Source organism: Bactrocera latifrons, unplaced genomic scaffold (assembly GCF_001853355.1).
Source record: "Bactrocera latifrons isolate USDA-ARS-PBARC rearing strain unplaced genomic scaffold, ASM185335v1 scaffold_14, whole genome shotgun sequence".
NCBI classification, from domain to species: Eukaryota; Metazoa; Arthropoda; class Insecta; order Diptera; family Tephritidae; genus Bactrocera; species Bactrocera latifrons.
Genome location: NW_017534852.1, coordinates 562,204 through 587,024, shown reverse-complemented (window position 1 = coordinate 587,024; position 24,821 = coordinate 562,204). Strand labels below are relative to the sequence as shown.

Below are 24,821 nucleotides of genomic sequence, written 5' to 3'. Positions count from 1 at the left end.
CTTATTGCTGACATAGGCCGGTGCAAGCATATCTCTGTCTCTTATACACATCTAGATGTGTATAAGAGACAGCTTTGATAATAACAAAGTAAGTAATTTGCAAAAAATTAAACCACAACATTTATTTTGTTCTCACAAGGGAAGATAAAATTAGCACACACAACCACGACTGTGAAGTTCACGAATCTTACTAAACTTTCATAACTGTAATCGACGGTTGCTCTGTTTATTTTCAAATATTTTTTTTTTCATAAGAATCGCATAGCTTGCTTATTAACAGCCGACGTTACCTATGATTTAAGTAAGATGGCGCTGTGTGGAGTAAAACCTCAAAATATACGTGGTTACCTGTGGTGGCCACCGTAATGGCGCTAAAGTTCCTTTTGCATTACAAACGATTTTCAATATTCCATTCGTTTAACATTTTAAGAGCTAGAAAATATTCAAAATAGCTTCAAATATTATCTTAAAATAAAAACTGCGAAGAACAATGTGAGCATGTTAACAAAAAAACCTAGGGGGCTTTCCACACACGAAAAACGGGCTAATAATCCAGAACAGAGCATACGATTTCCACAATTACTGGAATACCAATGCACCCTCGAAGAGCTGTACCTGGTCGCTAGTTTAAGCTCAAGACTAACAAGTCACCGGGCTCAGACGGTATCCTAGCATAAGTTCTTAACATAATCACTGCAGAGCGCCCGACACTACTTTTAAATGTGTACAACATATACATAACATATGTACATAAAAAGACGATTCATTGATCAAAAAGGTTACCCAAATTTATCTCACAATCTTTTCCAATCAAATACAGAAACACTTTTGTTTACTAATTAATGCACGAACAATTAGAAGACGAGCTGTTGAGAGCGGGTTTTTCTGTTGGCGTCCCGCTAGAAAGACTTTTACTTCAGCAAAAAATGTAAAGGCAAAAGTCATATTTGCGACAGCTTATATCAATTGGAGCATTCAGAAATTGAATACCATTTTATTTTCAGATGAATCGAAATATAGTATAGTATTAAAGATTCGGATGGCATAAGATGTTTGAGAAGGCCGAAAGGACAAGGACTCAAACCAAGGTACGAGTATTATATTGCGACCATTAAATATGGCGGTGGCAATGTTGTGGTCTGGAGATCTTTATCTGGCCACGGGACTGGACATATTCATATAATAAATGGAATAAGTTACCAGCTTGTTTACACCGTCATTTTAAAAAACGGGATGCTACCATATACTAAAAAGGATATGCCACTGTAATGGTGATTCCAGCAGGACAATGATCCTACGCATAACTGTGGGCATTGAAAAACTTTTGAAGTTACATATTAAGATTTGCAGGCATAATCACTTGATGTCAAATCCATCGAGAACTTATGGGAGATCATTAATACCAAAATAAGTAAGGAAAACTGTACAACCAAGGATCAACCTTTAGAACCTGAAAAAAATGCTTGGAATGGCATACCACATGATATATAGTAAATAATTTAATTTCTTCTATGCCTGAAATATGCGTTTCAGTTTCCCAAAAAATTTAATTTTCAGATATTATTTTCAAACCAATGAAAGTGGTGCTTTAGTTTTGTCCAGCTAATTTTTAAACCATTAAATGGTTTTGTTGATTTAACTTATTTAATTTTGAAAACTTAAAATGAAAAGCTTTATTTTAATAAAAATTAAAACGCAACCCATTGAAAAACGTCAAAATTTTACATTTATTTATTTTATTGCTTGAAAACAGCTAAGTTCGAGATGAACCATTGTAGGGGGTACTTTAGTTTTGTCCAATACTGTATATATTTTATTTATTTATTTTTTTTTTAATTTTCAATCCCAAATCAAAAAAAAATATATATTTATAAAACCATATACAAAATTTACCAATTAATAATTGTTTGAATTAAAAATGTGCATCGCTGAATATATCTTAAATTATAACTTGAAAGTGCAAGATATAGCAAATATTATCAAGATAACGTTTAAAAGTGTTAATATAATAATAAATAAATATTTTTTTACCATATCTAATAATAATAACTGAATTACTAATTCATTTCCGTTCAAAAAAAAAAAGTCATGTACATACATAAATGCAACAACAAAACTAAAGCACAAAATAAAACTAAAATTCCATACAAAAATATGGCAGTGTAGCTAAAGCGCAACTCCATGCCAAGCGTGTGCGTGCGTATGCGCTGAGCAAATTTAAATGCCACCGTGCGTTTCACAAAATTACCAGTTTTGCGTGTGAATGGAAACTTCAGCAATTATCTCTTCTTACACATTCAACTAATGTACAGCGTTGTTAATATAACTAACAAAATGGTTGAAAGCAATAATGTTTTACATTTTGCCGCATAGAAATGCTTAGCGTCATTGCACAATTAGTATTCAATTGAATGTAAATCGAATAAAATATTGCATGCAACCCTGTAAGGTTTGTCTTTGCTTGGGTAATTAAAAGGCAATCGCTAATTACTAGTTCAATTAAGCAGCAATATGAAGAGTGAAAAAGTTACTTGTGAGTAAATTAAAAGCATAATGTTTTAAATATATATTATAAAATGGCAAATTTACTATTTTCTGCGTATTTACCATTTATAACAGCGCCAAAAGCTAAAAGGAAACGATTAGCCTGGACTGAGGGTGCCGAGCTGGCCATACTGGAATTGTGGGCAGAGCGCGTAGTAGAGCTTCGTGGAGTACGTAAAAATATGCATATTTATGAAAATATATCAGAAGAATTAGCTAAGTTGGGTTACATATATAATGCGCGGGAGGTGCAAGTGAAATTGGCCAATTTTTCACAGCGTTATCGGTGCGTATGTGATATTTCAAACTTATGTTGTTTAGATACGAAATTAACTGAATTTTCAATATTGTATTAAACTAGCATCGAGAAAGCGAATATGTTGGAATCTGGGGAAACGACATCGTCTTGGGTACATTATGGACGTGTTCACCAGATAATTGGGCGCTTCAAAGTAAACTCAATTTACGATTCAACACTGGAAACCATCCAAGGTGCACAATGCTTTAAAAAAAAGAAACATAATTTCCTTATAACACAAATATATAAATTTATTTTCCAATAGCGGAATCATCTGGTGCATCACGCCTATCACCGCTTGTACCGCCATCCCCACATGCATCACCAATCCCTTCTACGTCGGCATCTCCGCGTGCAAGCACTTCTACGCCAGTAACCGTGCCCAATAAAAAGAAGAAAGGCGTGAGTCAATTCCAATTGAAAGTGCTGGACAAATTCGAGGAACTGTCAGCGGAGATAACACAGTATTTAAGGCATACAGAAGAAAATGAGAGACAGTTAATTGAAATAGAACGACAAAAGGCGGAGTCACTGAAAAAATTTATTGAAGTTAACAGGGAGTTTAAAGACGCTATTTTAAAGTTTTTACAGAAAGATTAGAAGAGTATTTTCTAAGTTTTTTTCGTTAATATTAAAAAGTCACATTTATAATATGCTAAATATTGTTTTTTTATTTTTTATTATGGTATGAAGAGATAGGTTGTTGGTCAGAACAAATTGAGATGTGTATATTCTTGTTCTTTTACGAATTAAAATCAATCTTTAATTGGTTATATTTTCACATTTTTGTCACGGAAGAATTGCACGGTTTCAAATAATTATTTAGTCATTGACTTGTCAAGAATCCCCAAATATCTTTACCGTACGTGGCAAAGTTCTAAATTCTCTCTATCTTTTACCATAATTAACGGTTTTCAATTAATTACCACTTCAAGCTGCTCATGTAAGTCTAGTTGTGCTACTGAAAGTCGTGCTATTTTCTTTACATTTTCGAGTCACTAAAGCGATCTCATGCAATTTCTCTCTATAGTTATATGGGACTAATAATTTTATAGCAGCGTAAAATATTCCCAAATATTTTAGTGAAAGCTACTCATCTGAGCTGATGCTTCTATTGTTGTTATTATGATAGCGATAGAAAACATTACCGACAAAATTTGGAGGAATGTTGTCGATTAGACAGTCCTTGGCGGTATAAAATTACCTCTCTGTTCCAGACACAACTGTTGCGGGAACGAATTTGATCCTTTTGTCGGTCGACTGCCTTGGTGTTGGTGTTTCTTCTAAGGACGTCTGTGTTTGCACATATATTCGCTTGTGACTGCTTTTCATAACATTTCTTTTTTTAATACAGCTTATTTATTAGCTTTAATTTCAATGTTGAAAACGAAAGAAATTGACAATTTTCCGTTTAATATTTTTCGAATTGTTGGTTTTGTTTACAAAACGGATTTAGCCTACAAAATACTCGTACACTTCCGTTAGAAACTGGAGCTGCCGGATCGAAGTTTTTACATATTGTGCAAAAGTACAAGGCAAATAATCAATAGGCATATATGGCTTTTGTTGCTAATTTTCTACAAATACATATGTAAATGTTCGACCATATTGAGTAAATAATTTATGTCATTTTAAAAATGTTTAAGTATTTATTATTAATCATGTAAATATTGCAACGCTTATTTAAGTAAAATTTTTCTAAATTAAAATAAGATATTAAAAATATATATTTTAAACATTAAAATCATTTATCATAAAATTAAAATTTTAAATTTAAACTAGTTAGGCGAACACTATTTCTCTATTCACTGGCTTTTGAGGTCGTGGCCTTGGGTTCACTCTGCGGCGATTGTACCGTTTTTCGTGTAGGTGATGCTGTAACTGCACTTTCCGTTTTGACATTCGTTTGACTGCACGATTTGAAATTGGCTTCTTCCTTTGCATCGTCCTCTTCAGTTTCCGATTCATATTTCTGTAAAGAAAAACATTGTGTAATCGGTAGATACTATTAATATTGATATAGTGAGATTCACTATTTACTTAACGATTAAGTTCCATTAATTGGTTGTGCAAACTTTTGTTATTGTTTAAGTTTTTTTTTTGTATTCTTTTCGTGATTATAATTAGTACCTATATTTGAAACGCTTTTCGCACATTACACATACATATTGGCCATAGTAAAAGCAATGCTAATTAACATTTTAAGTGGACATTTAATTTAATTATATTAATATTATATTTAAGCATGTGTTTATTTTGCTTTCACAACGTCACAGTCTTAAATTACCCTTTCCCTGTATTGCGCTCCTTCACGATACGGGAGCATATTTAGGGTAATCCTGTAAGATGGAGGAGAACGGATGTGTATTTACAATTACAAAATGTTTGAGATTTCACAAACTGAAATCAAAAAGCAGTGCAACAATTGTAAAGTAAATTAAAAAACTAAACAATAAGTAGAAAACTTAATAACGATAATCATAATTGTTTCTTTTAAATCAAAATACAATTGGTATTGTTTAAATATAAGCAGCTTGAAAAGGTAAACTGTAAATACATTTTGTATTTTTAAGTACTATTTACTTTTTTCAACAGGGTTGCGAATTTTTAATTCAAAATGTTTGATTTACAAAATTAAATTTTTTTTATTTTTTATCCGCTTTTGAGATTAACGTTTTTTTATCAAACCAGTATTTGGGATTAATAATTCTTTTGGATTAAGATTTCGGGTTTGCAAGATCAAAAAAAATTAGTTGTATGTTAATTTAATTATTTTTAAAGCATTATATGCAACCCTATTTATCACACATAAAATGTACCTACGATTTACCGCATTATATATTATTTAACTTTTGCATAGCAATATGCAAATGAAGCGCAGTTGGTACTAGGTAAAGATATTTTGTTTTTTACGACGAACACACCTTTTGTATAAATTGACGTCGGGCGGGCATAGACAAATGCAAGATACAAGTCGATGCATCGTCAAAGATGCACGGTATTGGTTCCTGGCACACAACACCGCTCTTTTCCACCTCGCAGGCGCGGAAAAGTATTTGTTTTTTGTCTTCCATAATATGTTTGCGGCAGTATTTACAGCATGGCATTGCGCGTTCACCGCACTTAACACCACCCTCAGAGAAGGCACATTTAGTAAAACCCGGACCTTTATGTGCATAACCATCTGTAGCGCGCGAACGCTTTTCTTTGAATTTCTTATACAGCACTGCTTCAACGCCATAACGTCGATGATATGTGTTAAGCGCCTTCAGTTGATCGTAGAGTTTACGTTCGCGCGGCGAGTCCTTCAATTGATCATGTATGCTGCCTGTGAATGATAATAAACAATACCAATTATTAAAAAAACAAATTAAAAATTAACTACGCTGAAAAAAAAACTTACATAACATTTCACGTTCTTTTCGTAAAGCTTGTAAATATCGACGCCGACGTTCCTTGAGCGTGTGATGCAAACTATTGATTTGATCAATATATAAGCCTTGCAGTTTTGTGAGTTTCGCTTCTGCAATACGCACCGCTTCTTCACGTGTATAAATACTTGCATGTCTGTAGGGTTTAGAAGTAATATAAGCATTGTATATATAAGTTAATAAAACACAGTTAAACAATTACTTTAATAAATCTTCAGGTGCCGAGTCTGCGCTATCATCGTCGGACTCGTTGAATTCATAACCACGTGCAGTGTTGTTTATACTGGGCTGTTCGTTATCCTCGCTATTGCTATCAGATGCATAATCCAGTATGCGCCGTCTCTGCTGCATGCTGGATAAGGCAGTATTAAGGCTATTTACCTGATCGTACGCAACTAAAAAATATATACATATATAATAAAAATATAAAAAGAATATAATATTTAATTTCTACACACCAAATGGTGCCACATGCGGTGATACCACATCAATTTCTTCATCTTGCTCTGCAATTGGCTCCTCTGGTTGCACATCTTCAACATTGATGTGATGCGCTAAGTTGTTTAACAATACTTCGTTGGTATCGGTGCGCTTCAATTTTCCAACTGTTGCGTGCGTTTTTTGTAACTGCGCTTGACGATTATGTTCGAAACAGAGCGTTGTCAGTGCAGGATCTTTTTTTATGTCATGTTTTTGTAGTGCATTGGCACATTTACGTCCGTTGGCATAAATAAAAGTGCATTGACGAAAGTTTCCACACGGATCCTGTAGAATGTGACGCATACAATATTCATAGCCATCAACACGTGGTATTGAACATTCGTAGGTGGTGTTAGAACAACGTTTTACTTTGTTTTCGATTTCCTGATGTAATTGCTCACGCAATTCTTGTATGCTGCCGCCGTAGCGTAAAAATTGTCTTTGGCGTGAATGGGAGCAACCAGCAGACATTTTGAAAAAACTTGTAATTCTCTTTTATCACAAAGTATATTTGTTTAATTTATGTTCACGTATAGCATTCACACATTATTTGGTAGAATTGTTGTATACAAAAATTCACGCCGCTATAGAAATTGTAAGCACGAAATTTGTTATGCACATAGAGAGGAGAATGAAAGCAATCGAAAATAATCGCAAGTCACACAATTTTGTTATCGAATTTGGGGTACTGCTGGAGTTACCATATAGGATTTTATTATAAATTAAGGATTTTAATATAAAATATTTTTATTATTTGTCTATATAATTTTTGTTAACAACACCTCTAGGAAGTACGAAGATTCAATCCTTTGAAATAATTGGCGTTGAAACTAACACATCCGCACCGTGTATCTCATAAGAGCTTAGCGTAAGAAAGAAGTAAACTTTCAAAAACATTTCGGTTAGCTTTGATAATTCCCTCTTAACTCATTCAAACTTTAACAGAAATTTTTGGTACAGTTTTCAGGTAACCTTCGGGTAAGTGATTTAACTGGTGAGTTATTAAAATCACTTACAGTATATAAGTTTAGTATGTCGGCTTTGATTCTGGATAAGTAGAAGTTTATCCAAATTCAGTATTCTCAACGAAATTGTTCAACAATCGCGAGGTAACTTAAGATTTCTTCTGCGATAGGTAGTGAAAGGTGTTAATTGAAGTGCCCTACTGTGAAAGGCGTTGAGTATTTGTCTAAAGTTAGTTGCCCGGTCTGTACGGTGTTCTGTACCGTCGAAATGTTGTAGGAATATTCTCTTGATGCTCCTGGTGGCGGCTTCACTCTAAAGGGGTGATTTCTGCGAAAGCATTGGATCACTAACTACTGCATAGAAGGTATTTATGGCTCGTGTCTTTTGCTGTTGGAATCTCTGACTGAACCTCTTTGATAAACAGACAGCCTTGCCACCGCTTGCAGCAAACTCAAAACTAATTTCAAGTAAATTAGAAGTAACTGATGAAGATCCCCCGACATCTTAATGGACTGTTGGGGGGCCATTCCGAGCCGGGCATTAGGCTAAATTTACATTATTTTCCAATAAAAATTAGCAGGAAAACAGTTTGTTTGTTTATTGCCATCTGTCATCATAATACTTTCGGTGACATTGTTCAGTTGAAAAGTTATCGGATGTTCGGTTAATAACAGAACTGTATTGAGATGATATTTATTGTCTCCAGAAATGTTATTTTAGCGAAGATTGGTAAGTTATACGGAGTAAATCTGTATAATAAGAACTCCCAAATCATCGCATTGGAATAGGAGGAATCCTTGAAAATGCTAAGTGAAGAATCATTTTTTTTGACTGAATGTTTGAATTTGGCACCAACTTGGTAAACATAATGGAATGACATAGTCCTTAACAAAATACAATGAGCTTTATAGGACCTAAGTCATTATCAGAATAGACAAAGCCCTATAAAGTCTGATGGTGACAGAGCTATTCGCCGAATTTTGTACAGGTTAAGAAATTAGAAACTTTAGTAACAGCTTTCAAATCTCCCCTCTTAACTTTCTGCTGTTTAATTTCGGGATATACCAGGGTGCCAAGTCTAAGTCTCTGGTTTTCTAAATAGGATAGCATATTCCAAATGGATCACTTTTTAGTAATTATTAATAATAATTTTATAATCATTTATAGGAAGTATTATTTGTATAGAAGTACAAAATGCGCAAATATATTTGAAGGAAGGCGGTAAAGAATACCCCACAGCGCATGGTCGCCACATTGACGACATTAAAGTCAGCATGATACCATTCACCACCTTGAAGAACTCGTCTGCCCTGCTCATAAACAAACTGTCGTGCAATCAGTCTCTTGGCATCGTGAAATTAATGAGCTGCAAACAAGATTCGCAACAACCAAAAATGTCTTGAAGTACTATGACAGCCGAGCACAGGTAACGGAAGTATTGACTGCATATTGGGTTAATGAGCGGTTTAAGGAAATGCCCATATTCTATTGTCCTTTACTTAAATTTCCATTTCACACGCCGCGTCGGTGTTTCAAGTATTGTTCTTTTTGTAGTTCTTGTAAATTGCATTGCTTCATTTTCTTTGTTGCATTCTTATCTACATTGGCGCTATCTTCGGATTTCGAATTCAGCCGTCTGAGGCGTCAGGCATCAATTGCTTGCACATTGTGTGACATTCAGGGTGACCGTTCAACAGCTGAGCATTTTTTCTTGCCTGCTCTTTGATTTCTATGACTCGTACATACATGCATACACACAGATTTACATAAGGATAGATATGTGTAATTTGCGTGAATGTGTTTTTGCGAAATGTCTGTTGATTGTTTCTTTTGTTTTAATTGGCGTTTCTTTGGCGAGTAATTTGCTTGGTTCTCCTGTGACCCGGCTTGTCAGAAATCATAAATGAGAAGTCTTTCAGCGTTCGATGAGAACGGAAATGCAGATAGAAATGTACATACATATGTATACTTGTATTTGTGTAAGACGCTTCTCAATACTAAGATATTATATTTCTAGATAATTTCATATCTACATACAGTGACTCACAAAATTGATCACGCTTCAGTTGAATATTCATTTCTTTTTTCATTCCATCTTGCATTGTCAAACACAAATTCGACTGAATACTTATGTTGCTTGGTGTTTGATGTACCGTTATCTATATGTTTTACGTCGCCACCAAAATTAGCGGTAAAGTAAAATTTGAACAATACGCAGAAGGCAAGCGTGATCAATTTTGAGACTTTCGCTCGAAGTGTTTGGACGTGCGCAAAAAAGTGAATTCATTAAATAGAATAGTTTGAATTATTTGAAAAATATAGATGTAAAAGGTAAGAGAAAATATGCATACGTTTTTCCGCCGCTATAGTTGCTTATATCTTTGGCAGACATGGGAAAAAAGAACATGGTTATCTCCAATGGAGTTAAAGGCGAGGTGAAAAAATTGTTGATTGATGGTGTGACTCATCGCGAAATTTCTCGAAGGCTGAAAATCTCCGTTGGCATTGTGAGTAAAATTCGCAGAAAATGTACAGATTTATTCGTTAAAAATAAAGCAGGCCGTAAAAGAATTCTTAGCTCAGTTCAGGAACGGGACGTTGTTAGGAGTATAAGAAGTGGCAAATGCGAAAATGCCGTAGAAATATACCATAGCCTGGAAAAGAATAATAATTTAAGGATTTCTGCAGAGACAATACGCAGAACATTACGAAATGCTGGTCTAAAAGGCCGTGCAAAAGTCAAAAAGCCTCTCGAATGACGGCAGAGTCTTATATTGAAATTCTGCGCAGTCATTTGCTTGGCACTATAGGAGACTTAGGTGGAAATGGGTCGGACATTGTCTTCCAACAGGACAATGATTCGAAGTACACAGCTAGAGAGACTCGCAAATGGCTCCAGGATAATAGTATTAGTACACTAGATTAGCCTCTGCAATCTCCGGACCTCAACCTCATCGAGCACCTGTGGGGTATATTAAAAAAATCGGTCGCCGGCGAAGTCGGCTCATTGAGCGAATTATGGCCTAATGTGCAGCAGGCGTGGGATTCTATTTCCTCAGAAACATGCGCAAATTTGTGTTTAAGTATGCCAAGGAAAATCAAAGCCGTTATAGATGCCAAAGGTGGTTATACGAAGTATTAATATTCATTTTTAACCCTGTTAATATTAATTCACAAAATTGATCATACTGAAATATTCTATATTTAGTTTCTTTATTGCTTTTATTTGTTATTGTTAAATGAAATATTACTTGTGTTTTATTCTTTCATATTATATCTTAAAAAAAACATAAAAAATTTCGAAAATATCAAATCATTTACGAGTTTTTTATCATCGCTTAGGTACGTATTGATACCGTGACCAATTTTGTGAGTCGCTGTATATGTAGATAGACGTGGGAAAAATATGCCGTGATCCTGCTAAAGCTACGACTTTGTTTATTTGTGCCTTTGAAAAAAGTAAGCGTTCAAAATTCACATTAATCTGCAATAAAATGTTAAAAAGTAACGATTCTGATAGGATCTAAATTCTTCCATATTAATCATTCTTAAAAAAATTGTTTTCCTGGGGATAAATGTCTTCATCATGAATAATTCGCCCTCTGAAAGCACAGATCAAGTGATGTAAAATCTGTAGAGAAACAGGTAGAAATATAGTTTTTGTGACATTTGTCATATCAAGAAACTTTTCATATTGCTTCAAGATAGCTAAAACTAAGTTTTCGGCTTACTTGCGTTAAGATTTACTTTTACTTTTCCGTTGCCATTATTCAAACAAATTTTGTCTGGACAATAAGGTGAATATCAACTTCAGTAGAGTAATTTTTGGGTTATATAAAAGCCTCTGACTGGTTCGGATTTGTCATCCTGGTGGAAGTTATAATCATCAAAGAAATTTTGATAGAATTTTGCCGAAGTGTATAGGTTCTTTTTTCCTGACGCTTACTCTTTTAATACAAACTGATAGCGCCTTCAATAGTTTCAGAAGTATGAATACTATATACATAAGTATCAATTTTAACTATAACCTGGCGTTCTCAAGTATATACTAAGTTTCTATCCTGCGAACTATTCCATTTCTTCCCATTTCATCGAAGAATCTTGAATCTTGCTTAAAACATCAAATTTATTAGTTGCTAAGTTAAGTTAACAGATTAATGCTATGATAAGAGCTAATAAGGAACAGCTGAGAACGTCGGTCCGTTGTAACACTTATAAACCGTAAGTATTGATGGTAGGTAGGTATGTACGTGAAGTGAGTTTTTGACGATGAATCTGGATCTTTAGGAGATTGGTTGTGAAACAGGCGAAACTAAAACTTCCTCCCTCTATTTTATGCTCTCTGAATCACCCCGTGCTTCTGAAGCAGTTCAACAACACAAAAAGTTTTATTTGTGCAACCTCCGAAATATCGTCGAGAAAGCCACGACCGATAGTTTCCCCATAAAAAGCTTTGCATTTGTTTTGAAGATGCTCTATTGCTCCACAAGAAAGAATGAGTAGACAGAGGACCTACGCAAGAACTAAAGCAGGTTTAAATATGTTATTAACCTCTCTAAGGACGAATTTATACTACTTGTCACATTCTACACTGGCCACTGCAACCTGGAAAAGAGCTTATAGGCATAGTTTCTTGCGTAAATAGATGGTTCTGGGACAGGAGCCTGAGACAATAGAATACCTGCTAATAGATTACATGGCAGTCTGCAGACTCAGGTTGAAGTCCCACGGATTCATGTTTCCAAATAGGGATCACATCGCTTCGCTAGCACCCAATTTATCAATCTTATCTAATTTATTATTCCTTCTTTGAATTTTGCTAGGAAGGAGTAGTTCAAAGGACTTCCTGTGTTCCATTCTAAGCCAGAAAAACTCGCAGTCACATAAGTTTTCAGGGATGCATTCGAAGAAGGAGAGGATTTCAGAATGTTGCCGTTAGGGCACTGCCAGCTATATATATAGTATATCAGTTGGAATAGAATGGCATTGAGTGTAAATTTTATGAGCGCTCTCCACCAACGCATATTCCATAAAACATTATTGGCAGGGAGTGTACCTATTGCTACATTGTTGCCTCTTCCAGGCATTTTTAAAGTGGTATCGACCGACTGCCCTGCCTTGTAGATACACTGGGCTCTTAACAATTTGCCTTCGGTATTCTGTCTCTGATGTACCAGTCTATGTTTCCAATGTTTTAAACAAAAATGAGGATATGCTGAAGGGTGGAAATGAAGTCAGGATTTTTTCGGCCTTCGGTTCAAACCTCATATTACTTTGACTCCAAACCGCAAATAAATGGCTTCCGCTAACATCGCGTAGATGAAGTCAACCAGCTCAGTGACACCTTGTCCATGGCTGCAGTTGCGCCTGTGTTGACATCAAGTTCCTGAGGCTAGAATAAATTCAATGTCTGAACGTCCAGAAGGTCTGAGAAGTCTGTATAGCCGCCCAAAGCCGTTCACACTGTACTTTCTTGGTAAACTGCTTCCATTAAAAATTAGCACTAAAAATTAGTTTTCGCAACTCCTCATTGCTCGAAGTTCAATCCTCCCTCAGTCACATTTCGTATTTTCAGCCAGAATTATACTTAATCTTCAGGTGAACCAATCTTGTTTTATTACCTGTCCTGGTTGAATACCAACTCCTATTTTTCAAAGGACTCCAACAATGAGTAAGTGAATAATATATAATGAGGATGGTGCCTGCTCAAGGAATTAATGGAGCAATGTACAATCATGTACAATATTTCCGTTATTATCGTTACCCTCGCTCTTGTCTCGTCTCTCAGCTATCCTTTCTGCGTCTCATTTTTAACATATTAGCTTTCTATTTCCTAATTTGGTATTCTTATAACCCTCATTATGTGCAACGTATCACCTTTCTTCAATAATTATTTGTATCACACTTCGTTGTAGCGCTGGTAAATTTATTGCTGAAATACTCTCATTACAAACACTATCCATGCCCACATTATTATTTTCGTAACAATTAAAATACACGCATTCTTTACATACATCAACTTATTTTTAAACTCGTCCATCCTTCCGCCCACTCAGAACCGGCAATAATAGCGAGAGGCTGCTAGTTTGTTGTAAGTTGTGGAGCAGCTTCTGGTCAGAACGTGTTTAAGTGTTCGTCTAGACCACGCCAGGTAAATGAGCAACGTGTATGCAAATGGGCGGCGTTGCCATTTTAGTTTTTACTCATTGAAGCGTTAATGACTTGCTGCTGCTGGAAACTCCTTGAAAGTCTTGCGAAGGAAAATATGGAAAACTCGGTTGAAAGCACTTACCTGTGTACATATAGCGAGAGTAAGCACCTAAAAATGTGCTAACGAAATTATGAACCGGTCGAAAGTGCTCTTCTATGAATTAAAAATGAAATAAGTCAGGTTTTGTTTTGAACTACATATGTATGTAAAGTATATGATTATTATATGTACATATATGAAAAGAAGTAATAGCGGTCGGTGATTCGATTCGATACTTAAAAAGAAATCTTGCGATGAAATGAAAGAGCGCTTTGATACAATACTCGTATACAGTAACTCCTCTTCTTCGATGACGACCGTAGAAAATAAGAAACTCTGAAGGAAATGTCCACAATCTCGTTTATACAGACCGTCAATTGAAGCTGTGTGAGATCGAGCCGAGACAGTATTCATTTCAAAAGATGCCATGCGTCATATTCTGCCTGAAATATTGGGCTGTTGAAGCGTGGTCTGAAATAGTTTCAACGTCGTTTCGAGATCTGAAGAAGCATAGAACCACTTGTATGCCAAAAATCAAGAATTAGTAGAATTCACTCAGGGAATCTGTTCCGAAAAATTCGAGAACTGTCCTACGGAGCGGAATGGTTCAGTCCGGAATGGTCACAGTTTTCTGGGTTTCAAAACGTTTGATCTACCTCGGGCAAGAAATTAAGTTGAGAGAGGAGATCAGCGCCACCACGGAGATCTACTTCGCAAACATGCAGAAAAGCTATTTTTCAGACATATTAAAGAACTTGAAGCGTTGCTGGGTCAAAAGAGTAGAGCTATGCTCAACTTGTGTTTTTTTCCTTTGTGGCTAAGCACTTATCTGACCCACCGCATATGTATGTTTATGTAAAATTAATATATAAATTATTTCAGTGTTCATTGGCATGCATATAACTTACTTCCCTGATTATATATTTCCGCTTTTCTTTTACAAATACTACTTCATCTCCGCACATTTAATGAGTGCTGTCAGTGTAAAGCAGTCGGCAGAATTAGATTATTTCTTTATCCTTTTATTTAGTGAGAGCTAAAAGAAAGTGCTCACTATCAAACAAATGCTCCGCATTCGCTGCCAATTTCTTTTGTCATAGAGTAGACAAGCTAATTCAAAGCACTGACTTTGTCGTAGGGAATATGGCTGCAGGCCATACTTTGAGAATTTTGCTGATGATTGCATTTGAAAAGATGCGTAATGGTTTTTATTTCTTAAAATATAATATAATGTTTAAGCCAGATATGAATATTAAAGTTAGATTATAATGAGACCATTCACGATGGAGTTTTAGGTACTCTGTCCAGTAAGAGCTGAAATCTCCTGGAATCCAAATTTTGTTTTGGTGCGCAGCCAACCTTTGGAAAATACCCTCTGGACCTAACATCAGTAACAAATATATCATAAATAGGTGAAGAAGCTTCTCTAAACACCTAGAAATTGCGTAGAAGCTAACGCAAGTGAGGAAAATTCGTTGAGCACCATTTTCTTGTGAATGGCCAGAAACGATCCTTTTACATATGGATCAAGCAGCTCACGATTTCCGTTCTTAGACTAAGTATCCTTTGTGTAGCCAAAAAACATCCGTTTCAAGGCGAGCTAAAGTTGAGACCCGTCATGTACAAACACACACCCTTTTTTGTCAGTTCATCCCGAGTACAGTTAGGTCGCCATGCCTCTGATCCTTCCGTAGTGAGATTTTGCTTCTGATGTCCTTCGACGCAGAGCTCAAACAGTTCGTGATTTCATATTTTTCGACATTTTTCGTCACTCAAACAGCTTCAAGGGCCTTGTGGAGAACAGTTGTGGAGAACAGTTCTCTCGAATACTTCAAGTGCTTTTTTATTTCGGTTCATCGTCGTCCATGTTTCTATGCCGTATAATAGGATAGACTTATAGAGCGTATTTATTGTACGCCGACAGAGGGATCTGCTTCTCATTTGCCAAGAGTTATTCTGTAGGTTATCGTAGGCAAAATTCGACACTTGACGCTGAGTGGTAGAAGTCTCGCACGTCGTGCTGTTCGCACCATATATCGTGGCTTGTTTGTTTCCTGCGACTCTTATGGAGCTGCTGTATGGTGCGAAGCAGTCACAACAGTCTTGGGGTTCCAAAACTTGCATTCAAGTTAAGAGTTTGTCATTGCTGTGGAAGAACTCAATTTCCGATAATGATGTGGAGAGGGCGGAATATCTAGGGAGTAGCAGGTTCCTAGATGTTAGGGTCAGGTATAGGTGGAAATCGGTCCTAACGGCCGAGTGACTATGAGTACATTCGGTATCTTGAGTTTGTTGAGGGTAACCTTGTCTGAGTCTGGGTTTTCCTTTTACGGGACTGGGCTAATGAAGGCATTTTTGGATCAGAGGCACATATTTGATAAGTCTGGTTGTTTATGTGGGGTGGTAGTAGAGGACTGGATGCATGTAATTGTAGAACGCTCGATGAACTCGAATATTAGGAATTATTCTGGTACCACGGGGAGTTCGCTCTAATCTGCTCGCACGGACTGGACCCTCGGGGAGTATCGTGGTGGTTTTGGTTAAAACCCATATGCGGAAGGAACTGACACTTTGATGCTTTGTTTGTTTTAGATGGGCCTCGGACCCTACCAAGATGATTAGTGTGCATTCTATACTGCTAATTGATATTGGAAAATGCCTGGCATTTTAAGCGCCGTGAGGTAAGGCTGTCATCAGCAGATACCCACGTTAAACACACCGTACGTTGTGACCCCCAGGTACTTTGTTTTGCCTTTGTTTACCACAAACCCAGCGGCTTTCGCTTTTTTATCTAGGCTGGACGAGGCAGCGCTGACGGCTCTCATTGAACTTATAGGAAATGTATTTTAAACTGGAACATACTTTCAAGATGCTGGAATTTTTGTGCCTAGGAAGTAACAACGTAAATGACACTCACTTCTATTAACCCCTTCTCCTACTCATAACTGTTGCGCTGTCACGCCAATTATTGCTAAAATTAATTAAATTCTCGCTTACAATCAGCTTTGAAGTGAGTGATGTTATATACTCGTATGTATGTATATGCTGTAGGTGTGTTATTGCGATGTGGCAAATTATCAGCTACAAACTAATAACTGTCACTATGTGTAATTCAACGTCTTATCGTACTACCTTAAGGCGAAATTGGCTTCTAGCTGCCGCGAATGTGGCTGTAAGGAACATTTATTAGTATTGTCGCGACTAATTAATTTCTTGTTTGTTCGGGCACATATCAACCTATCGGCTTTTGTTCCGCCTTCACGAAATGTTACTGTAATTAAATGTGGCAAATAGAGCAGTTAACGGGATTGGTGAAATATTGCGAATGTATGAAGTTATTTTAAATAATCCCATTGGCATTGAAAGCGGGTTCAACGGATACTCGAGAGACCTTCCATTGACGACAGTCGTTTCTCCGTTTTGCAATGTGTCTGTTCGAAGCCGAACAAGCGATACGCGAAGTCGCTGGCGAAGAGGCGAAGCATGCATTTCGCGGATGGGTAGAAACTCGGAAAACATGGAATGAAAATTATTTCTAAGAACCTCTTCCTCAACAGTTTATCTGGTAGAATTGGGGCCCATTAAGGTAAGGTATTTCATGGGAAATGTGTATATACTCCTATAACAGAGCCTCACCATAGCGGAATCACTGAATCTCCGTTGTCCTTTCGCATTCTAGCGTTGGACCTACAGACCATGATTAAAGTAGAACGCAGGAGATCAACTGGACGAAGTTGAGATAGAAAATTCCGATTATTTTGTCCAGATTTGGCAGGAGGATGAAACATCTCGGCAGTCATAGTTTTGACGGACCAGGAAAGATAGCTAAAATTGATATAAGCCGTCTCAACAAATTTGTTTCGTATAGTGCTTTGTCTAATTTTGATTTCTTAATATCAATAAATAGGATCGATTTTCAAAGCTATGAGAGAGCTATGTTGGCTTCTAACAGCATCGGCCTCTTAATCTAACCATTACAGCATTTAGTGACCATAACTAACCTCTTTTGACAGTTATATTATTAGTTTTGAAAAAAACTATTACCGATGTGTGGAATCTGTTAAGTAATATATATGTTTAATATGTTGTATGATCAGGACGTAGCATCGTTCCATGGGTAACCCTTATTGACATAGAAGACTAATCAAAGTGAATATACTCTATGGGTAACTAGAACACTAACACAGACCTTTTCTCTCTATTGTAGTTAAATTACAATAATTACAATAAATCTATTAGAGTAAGTTAACATATATTGCTTTTTAAGTCAAAGTTAGATAAAGTCCACTGTTAAGTAGAATTATTTTCCATTCTTATAATATATGTATGTGCCAGGACTGAACAGCAGACTTATTTGGGCTCTTTGGAACACTGAATTCCACAGTTATAAATACTAATCTATTTATTTCTAATAGCTTAAAACTTTTTTCAACTCCTTGTTCCTTGCCAACAAACTCAACTTTTTAAAAAATGCCAAATACAATTCAAAATCAACAACTTTAGTCTGCTTTGCCAGACAAAGTGTCAGACTGTCAAATGTCAAAAGTCAACAAAATTTTGTATTTGCATATTTTTGCTTATTCCAGCTGTGGCGTCAAGGAAAGAAAGTATAGAGAAAAGTTTTATTTATGATAAGCTCAGTGCAAAAAAGTGAATAAGAGAGTAAATAAAAAAAGCAGGCGCATACATATATATGTATGTAGGTAAATTTAATTCAAAACGAAATTAATAACTTTTTCTGTGAAAAAAAAAATATTAAAAAAATGAAGTTAAATTTTTGTTTAAATTTCACCAAAAAGTCTCCAAGTTTATTTACTTTCAGTTGGTCCTTTGTGATACCACGGGGACTAAAGTGCCCTCACTCTATAGGCTACTCTCTGAACCACCCCCTGCTGCTTATAATGAAGTTCATCAGTACGGAAAGCTTTATCTGAGCAACATCCGAGACGTCGTCAAAACAAAAAAAAAAAAAAAAAAAAAAAAAAAAAAAACCAAAAAAGAGACAAAAAAAAAAAAAAAAAAAAAAAAAAAAAACAAAAAAAAAACCAATGGTTGCGATTCTTCTCTACATACATATGTATATAGAGTTTCACAATTGCAAAGAAGTTGTTTAATGAACTCCTCCTCTCCTACCTTTTGACAGCTTTTACAATAGTGGTTCTAAGGCGCTCCTAGTCTATTTTTATGTCTGTCTATCAGACAATGACGTGTTAGTAGTCTGCCAGATTTTTGAGCAAATCAGGGATTGATTTCACTGAGACTCAGCAAAATTTAGAACAAATTTGTCGATTAGATATCTGCAAGTAGCCAGAGGCATAAAAACTCTCTCTTTTCCGGAGTCTAATTATAGCCCTGGAATCTATTGTCGGCTTATTCTGACATAAAACGTTATATCGAGTAAAATATTACAACATTATTTTACTAACGAAGTTGAGACTTAAAGATACTTCAGTGATCCGGCTATCTATATATGTATATATATATAAAATATTCCTTCTTGTACACTCCTTGTCAGAACAAGAAGGTTTTCTTTAATTGCTGTGATCAACGCTTGGAAGATACCTCAGTGTCTGGTAGACGGAAGGCGATTTTAGAATCTAGTTTAGTACGGTTATTTAGTTTGGAGCCATCCTTATTCATATATGCTTAGCTCTACGCCCTTGTTTACATCGCCCCTCTTCTCTGCAATGGAAGGTAATATCAGGGATCGAATTTAGATTCAACTCGGATTTCGAAAATTCGTGGCACAAAACGGGAACTTTTTAGTATCAAAGACTATCACTTGTTACTGGGGCTAGAAAGGAAAATTTCCTCAGACTAAGACTGACTTTACTGCTTTGCTTACAGAACAATTGTGAACTGTCAATGTAGGCATGGTATCTGATAATGTCTAAATGCCGTAAGGAGGACTGTTTCCGTATACTCTTCGAGATTTTTGAGCGACGGTAGGCTCTTAGAAAGACCCAAGAACTGTTATTAAGTCTTTGTATAAATCCTTTGTATCTTACAGGATTTGCGGTTTTCACAGAGGTTAGACAATTTTTGTAGTGAACATGCTCCGAAGTGAGGGAGGACTGTCTAGTCGACTCGAAAGAAGATTACGATTCTTTTCAGGTATTTAAAAAGAGTGATATACTTTCTGGAGAAGATAAAAGCAGTCAGAGGGCTTTAGTATGACCATAATGTTAGGCAATTTGACGTCGGATTGCAGAGGAATCGGTTCCATTTGGTAAAGAAAAAAGTAATCTTACACCACCTAAACAAATCCATTCACGCTATCAGTGGCGCCACGGATAAAATGGTTGAACTAGGCTACACCTTATTCTCAGTATTCTCCAGATGTGGCTACGCACGAACTTTTTGTAACGAAACTAGAGAAGGTGGCTCGCAGTGCATGAATTTGCATTGAATGAGGAGGTTATTGTTACCAACGAGTCCTATTGGTATAAAGTTTTCCGCTTTGCTGGATATTATTATAAATTCGGTTGGAAAATTATTTTTATTCAATTTCAGGGACAAAATGTGTGACAATAATCATAAATTCAGGACCAATTCACTTTTGCGCGATATGACCACCTTTTGCCCTAACTATGGCCTTGAGACGGTCAAAAAACGAATCGAAAGCTGCCCGAATGTGACTAGACGGTATTTTGGCCCACTCGCGAACTATGGCTTTCTTCAGCATCTCCAGACTGGTGTATTTTTGATTTCGAACCTTGCTCTCCAAAATGACCCTGAGAGAAAAATCCATTGGATACGCATCTGGTGAATTCGAGAGCCATTGTGTGGTCGTAATGAAGTTCGGAACGATGATTTTCAGCCATTCTTTTTTCACTCGCGCTTTGTGAATCGGTGATGAATCTTGCTGAAACTTCCATGTTTTAAAATATTTGTTTGCGCCCGGCTTCAAAGCAGCCTCCAGAACACTTTCCCCATAATATGTCGCATTTACTCTGACGCCAGGCACAAACCATTATTTGTGGCGAGTGCTGCCTCCTGTTGGCCAACCGATGACTTAGATTCTGATATGAACGTACCGTCAAGTAAACCCTATCGTTTTGAGAGTTTACGAATTGCTCAATTGGAATTCTTCGCTCTCTCAAGTCTTACTTGTTGTTGCTTCGGTGTGAGATCAAGGGCCTTTTGGAACTGGTAAGGCTTGACCTTGAGCTCACTTTTCAATATGCGTCGGATGCTGCGTTCGGGTATTTTCAGTTCTTTAGCCATTTGATTGGCACTTCGCCGTGGATTTCGCTCAAGTGGCTTCTTCACTTTCCGAACCATCTCACGTTGCAGTCTTTTTATGACCACCTTCATGGCGTTTTGCGATTCTATCAGTATTATTGTAACGACTGATGGTGCGATAAACAAAAACTTTATTTACATTAAGGTGTTTGAGCTGACGAACAATTGCTGGCTGTGATTTTCCAGCTAAATATTAGGTTGTCAAAAATGTCTTCCGGTATTTTCGATAGTTGGCGCTGAGAGCGCGTAGTTTTAGTTTTATTCGTCTTAATCGTCGCATCGGGTCATGCTATACCTTTTTGGAAAGCTCATTTCACGCGCCAACACATTTCCACCGCAGAACGATGGTTTCAATGTTTTCGTTCTGGTGTAGAGGTGGACGAAGATGCCCCAAGCTCCGGAAGGCCTGTCGTCGAAAATTGCGATAAAATCGCTGAATTGGTCGAAAGAGACCGGCATAGTAGCAGCCGTAGCATCGGTCAAGAGCGGGTCATGAGTCATCATACCGTTATAAACCGCTTGAAGAAGCCTGGAATCACTAAGAAGCTCGATGTATGGGTGCCACACGAATTGACGCAAAAAACATCTTTGACCGTATCGACGCATGTGAATCGCTTCTGAATCGCAACAAAATCGACCCGTTCTTGAAGCGTATGGTGACTGGCGATGAAAAGTAGGTCACTCACGATAACGTAAGGCGCAAACGATCGTGGTCAAAAAGCGGTGAAGCGGCCCAGACGGTGGCCAAGCCTGGATTGACGGCCAGGAAGGTTCTTCTGTGTGTTTGGTGGGATTGGCAGGCAATAATCCATTATGAGCTGCTCCCCTATGGCCAAACGCTCAATTCGGACCTGTACCGCCAACAAATGGACTGCTTGAAGGCGGGACTCATGCAGAAGAGGCCATCTTTGATCAACAGAGGCCGAATTGTCTTCCATCAGGACAACGCCAGGCCACACACATCTTTAGTGACGAGCCAGAAGCTCCGGGAGCTCGGATGGGAGGTTCTTTTGCATCCAACGTATAGTCCTGTCCATGCGAACGCGCTTGGGAGTCTGAAGTTGGCCACAAGAGAGTCCTGTGAAAATTGGCTCTCCGAGTTTTTTGCCAATAGAGAAGCGAGCTTCTATGAGAGGAGCATTATGAAGTTGACTTGCATTATTGTAACCAATTTTATGAACAATTGAAAATTCAATAAAAATACCGCAAGACATTTTTGACAACTTTTGCTTATAAAGCAATCACACTATTACGTTTGAATTCCATCGCTGATGACTTTTTTGCGTTCACTTTTGTGCACTTGTGAACAATATTCCAAACTGTCATTCTGAAATTTTAAAAACAGCTGATTCCAGTGCGACAGCTGCGCGAATGGGCTGAAGTTGGTTCACTCGTGTGCCGGATCCATATAAAATGTTTTCAGATGTTTGGATAAATACGTATCATTCAGAGGCACCGTATATGGTATCTACTTTAGCAAAGCAACACTAAAAATATATGTGTGAACGCCATCGTAATGTATAGCCTCGAAGCCTCGACAGGAAGTCGAAAAATATAACTGAGATCCATAACGTTTAGAATGGACTTCTACAGAACTTAGTTGCCGTACAAACTGGCCGATACTGATTTAGGATAAAGAACTTTTAATACTTTTTTATGCTATAAGAATTAGACCTGTGAAGGGTATTATAGCAGCGGTGCAGTCGAAGTTAACGGGTTTTCTTGTTTAAAAAATATATATAGTATATAGCAAATACTTTCTAAAACCCGAAAATTTATCTCTCAACAAAATGATGTATGTAATCCGACTTTAATGTTCGCAACACATAATTTTTATTGTTATTCACAGAAGAATCCGCTTAATTATGTACTTGGCGTGGCGTGGAAACAAGCGGTTCATTAACAATTCACTTAACGTCTTAATGAGTACTTTGGTACCAGCAGCACATGCCGAGTTGGCATACTTTGCGGTGAGACATAAATAACTACATATGCATGTATAGGATGTTCGGGGACTTATATGGATTAATGTGGCAGATACATATCTAGACATATTCATATGAGTAGTAGAGTCCCATATGATTATTTATGTGGATACTCTAATGCTTTTATCTCTGCGGGTAATTGGAGTGAAGCGACTAGCCCAAATTGGAATGAACACACACACACGCATGCATGCATGATAAGCGTAAGGTGAGCTGGTCTGGGTGGAGGAGTAGGATATGCAGGCGTTTATATGTATACGTGAGCGAGTGCGCGGTCTACTATGTATGTATATGTAGGTACAAGTGTACTAGTTAAGCGAAGACACAATTATGGCATCCTTAAAACCATTTGTTTGCTCGCATTTATTTGCGCATACAGCCGCATACCGTTGCCTGTGTATTGTATATTTGGATGTGCTATATGTATTTTCTATGTATGTATATATGTGTGTGAGCTGTAAGACGTTTCACCTGCATATCTGCTGCTCTTACTTGAGTTCACAAATCTCTGCCTGTTTACTGACCTGCAAAGGCGCCGTGAAATATGCTTTGAATTAACGATTCACTGACGGACGGTTGTTGTTGTTGTCCTGCTTGAGGTTGTAGTATTTGTTTAGTTTTTGATGTTAATAAATGAAGGTGTTCAACCGAGAGGATAATGCTGTTAGTTGGTGCGCACGTATGTGGCAAATCGTAGAGAAAGTGTATTTATGTACATTAGGGTAGAGTTTAAATGTGGAAAGAAAAATTTGATATTAATTTTCTGTAAATTCAGTCTACTAATAGTAATGGTATTAAATGAAAATAAAAATAGATTAAAAAAAAAATGATAATAAATTTAATTTTTTTGTCTTCAAAGAGTAATCCAGACTTTGAACTCCTCCAATATGTAACAATGTTAAGCGTTATATTAAAATTTTTCTTGGTCAGATTTAAAAAAAATTTATTTTAAAATTTAGCATCATCTTATTATAAGTAAAAGTAAACATACATACATACATTAGGGTGAGCCAATGTATTACATTAAAATGTAATATTATTAAATTTTGAAATATATACAAATATACGTATTTTGTGTTGATAAAAATTCCGTCAAACAATTTTTTTCGAAAATTCTATAATCTACAAAAATCCGCAACGTAAAAAATTAGATTCTAAATGGTTAAAAAAATTTTATTTTTAATAAAAAAACCGAGTTTTTTACATTATTTTTATATGAGGATTTTTAAATGCTTACGAAAGCCTTTTAAAATAATGTTTGAAAATTTTTCTTGCTTGGATGTTTTGTTTTCTGTGATTGCTCATCAAAAATCTCTTAAAATATACCTAAATTTTTTCCTATTGTTCTTCTTCTTGATTGGTGTAGACACCACTTACGCGATTATAGCCGAGTTAACAACAGCGCGCCAGTCGTTTCTTCTTTTCGCTAGGTGTCGCCAATTGGATATTCCAAGCGAAGCCAGGTCCTTTCCACTTGGTCCTTCCAACGGACTGGAGGTCTTCCTCTGTTGCCTCCAGCGGGTTCTGCGTCGAATACTTTCTGAGCTGGAGTGTTTTCGTCCATTCGGACAACATGACCTAGCCAGCGTAGCCGCTGTCTTTTAATTCGCTGAACTATGTCA

The 24,821-nt window shown here is 36.7% G+C and overlaps 2 protein-coding genes across 3 annotated transcripts; one reads left to right on the top strand and one right to left on the bottom strand.

Moving 5' to 3' along the window:
* The first annotated feature begins 2,468 nt into the window (after positions 1-2,468).
* Positions 2,469-3,442, top strand: LOC108965355. Its single transcript, XM_018927705.1, has 4 exons — positions 2,469-2,533; positions 2,620-2,830; positions 2,906-3,036; positions 3,108-3,442. Exons 1-4 carry the CDS (start codon positions 2,512-2,514, stop codon positions 3,440-3,442), a joined length of 699 nt encoding a protein of 232 aa, XP_018783250.1. The 5' UTR covers positions 2,469-2,511.
* Positions 3,443-4,575: 1,133 nt separating this feature from the next.
* On the bottom strand, positions 4,576-7,375 carry LOC108965379 (KAT8 regulatory NSL complex subunit 2-like). Of its 2 annotated transcripts, none has more exons than XM_018927733.1 (5): positions 6,732-7,375; positions 6,476-6,668; positions 6,246-6,409; positions 5,767-6,170; positions 4,576-4,814 (listed from the first exon to the last, which is right to left on the bottom strand). In XM_018927733.1, the coding sequence occupies exons 1-5, from the start codon at positions 7,222-7,224 to the stop codon at positions 4,644-4,646; spliced, it is 1,425 nt and encodes a 474-aa protein (XP_018783278.1). In that variant the 5' UTR covers positions 7,225-7,375; the 3' UTR covers positions 4,576-4,643. The 2 variants fall into 2 exon arrangements, with proteins under 2 accessions (XP_018783278.1, XP_018783279.1); XM_018927734.1 differs by lacking the exon at positions 4,576-4,814 and adding an exon at positions 4,821-5,181.
* Between the last annotated feature and the right edge of the window lie 17,446 nt (positions 7,376-24,821).

What these genes read in the sequence shown, in the direction of transcription:
- LOC108965355 (XM_018927705.1), top strand. Translation starts at nt 2,512, where the DNA reads ATGAAGAGTGAAAAAGTTACTT. An exon ending in GAAGAGTGAAAAAGTTACTT is followed by an intron (nt 2,534 to 2,619) that starts GTGAGTAAATTA and finishes CATTTATAACAG; the next exon opens with CGCCAAAAGCTAAAAGGAAA. An exon ending in AATTTTTCACAGCGTTATCG is followed by an intron (nt 2,831 to 2,905) that starts GTGCGTATGTGA and finishes GTATTAAACTAG; the next exon opens with CATCGAGAAAGCGAATATGT.
- LOC108965379 (XM_018927733.1), bottom strand. Translation starts at nt 7,224, where the DNA reads ATGTCTGCTGGTTGCTCCCATTCACGCCAAAGACAATTTTTACGCTAC. An exon ending in ACCGCATGTGGCACCATTTG is followed by an intron (nt 6,669 to 6,731) that starts GTGTGTAGAAAT and finishes TATATTTTTTAG; the next exon opens with TTGCGTACGATCAGGTAAAT. An exon ending in GCACCTGAAGATTTATTAAA is followed by an intron (nt 6,410 to 6,475) that starts GTAATTGTTTAA and finishes TAAACCCTACAG; the next exon opens with ACATGCAAGTATTTATACAC.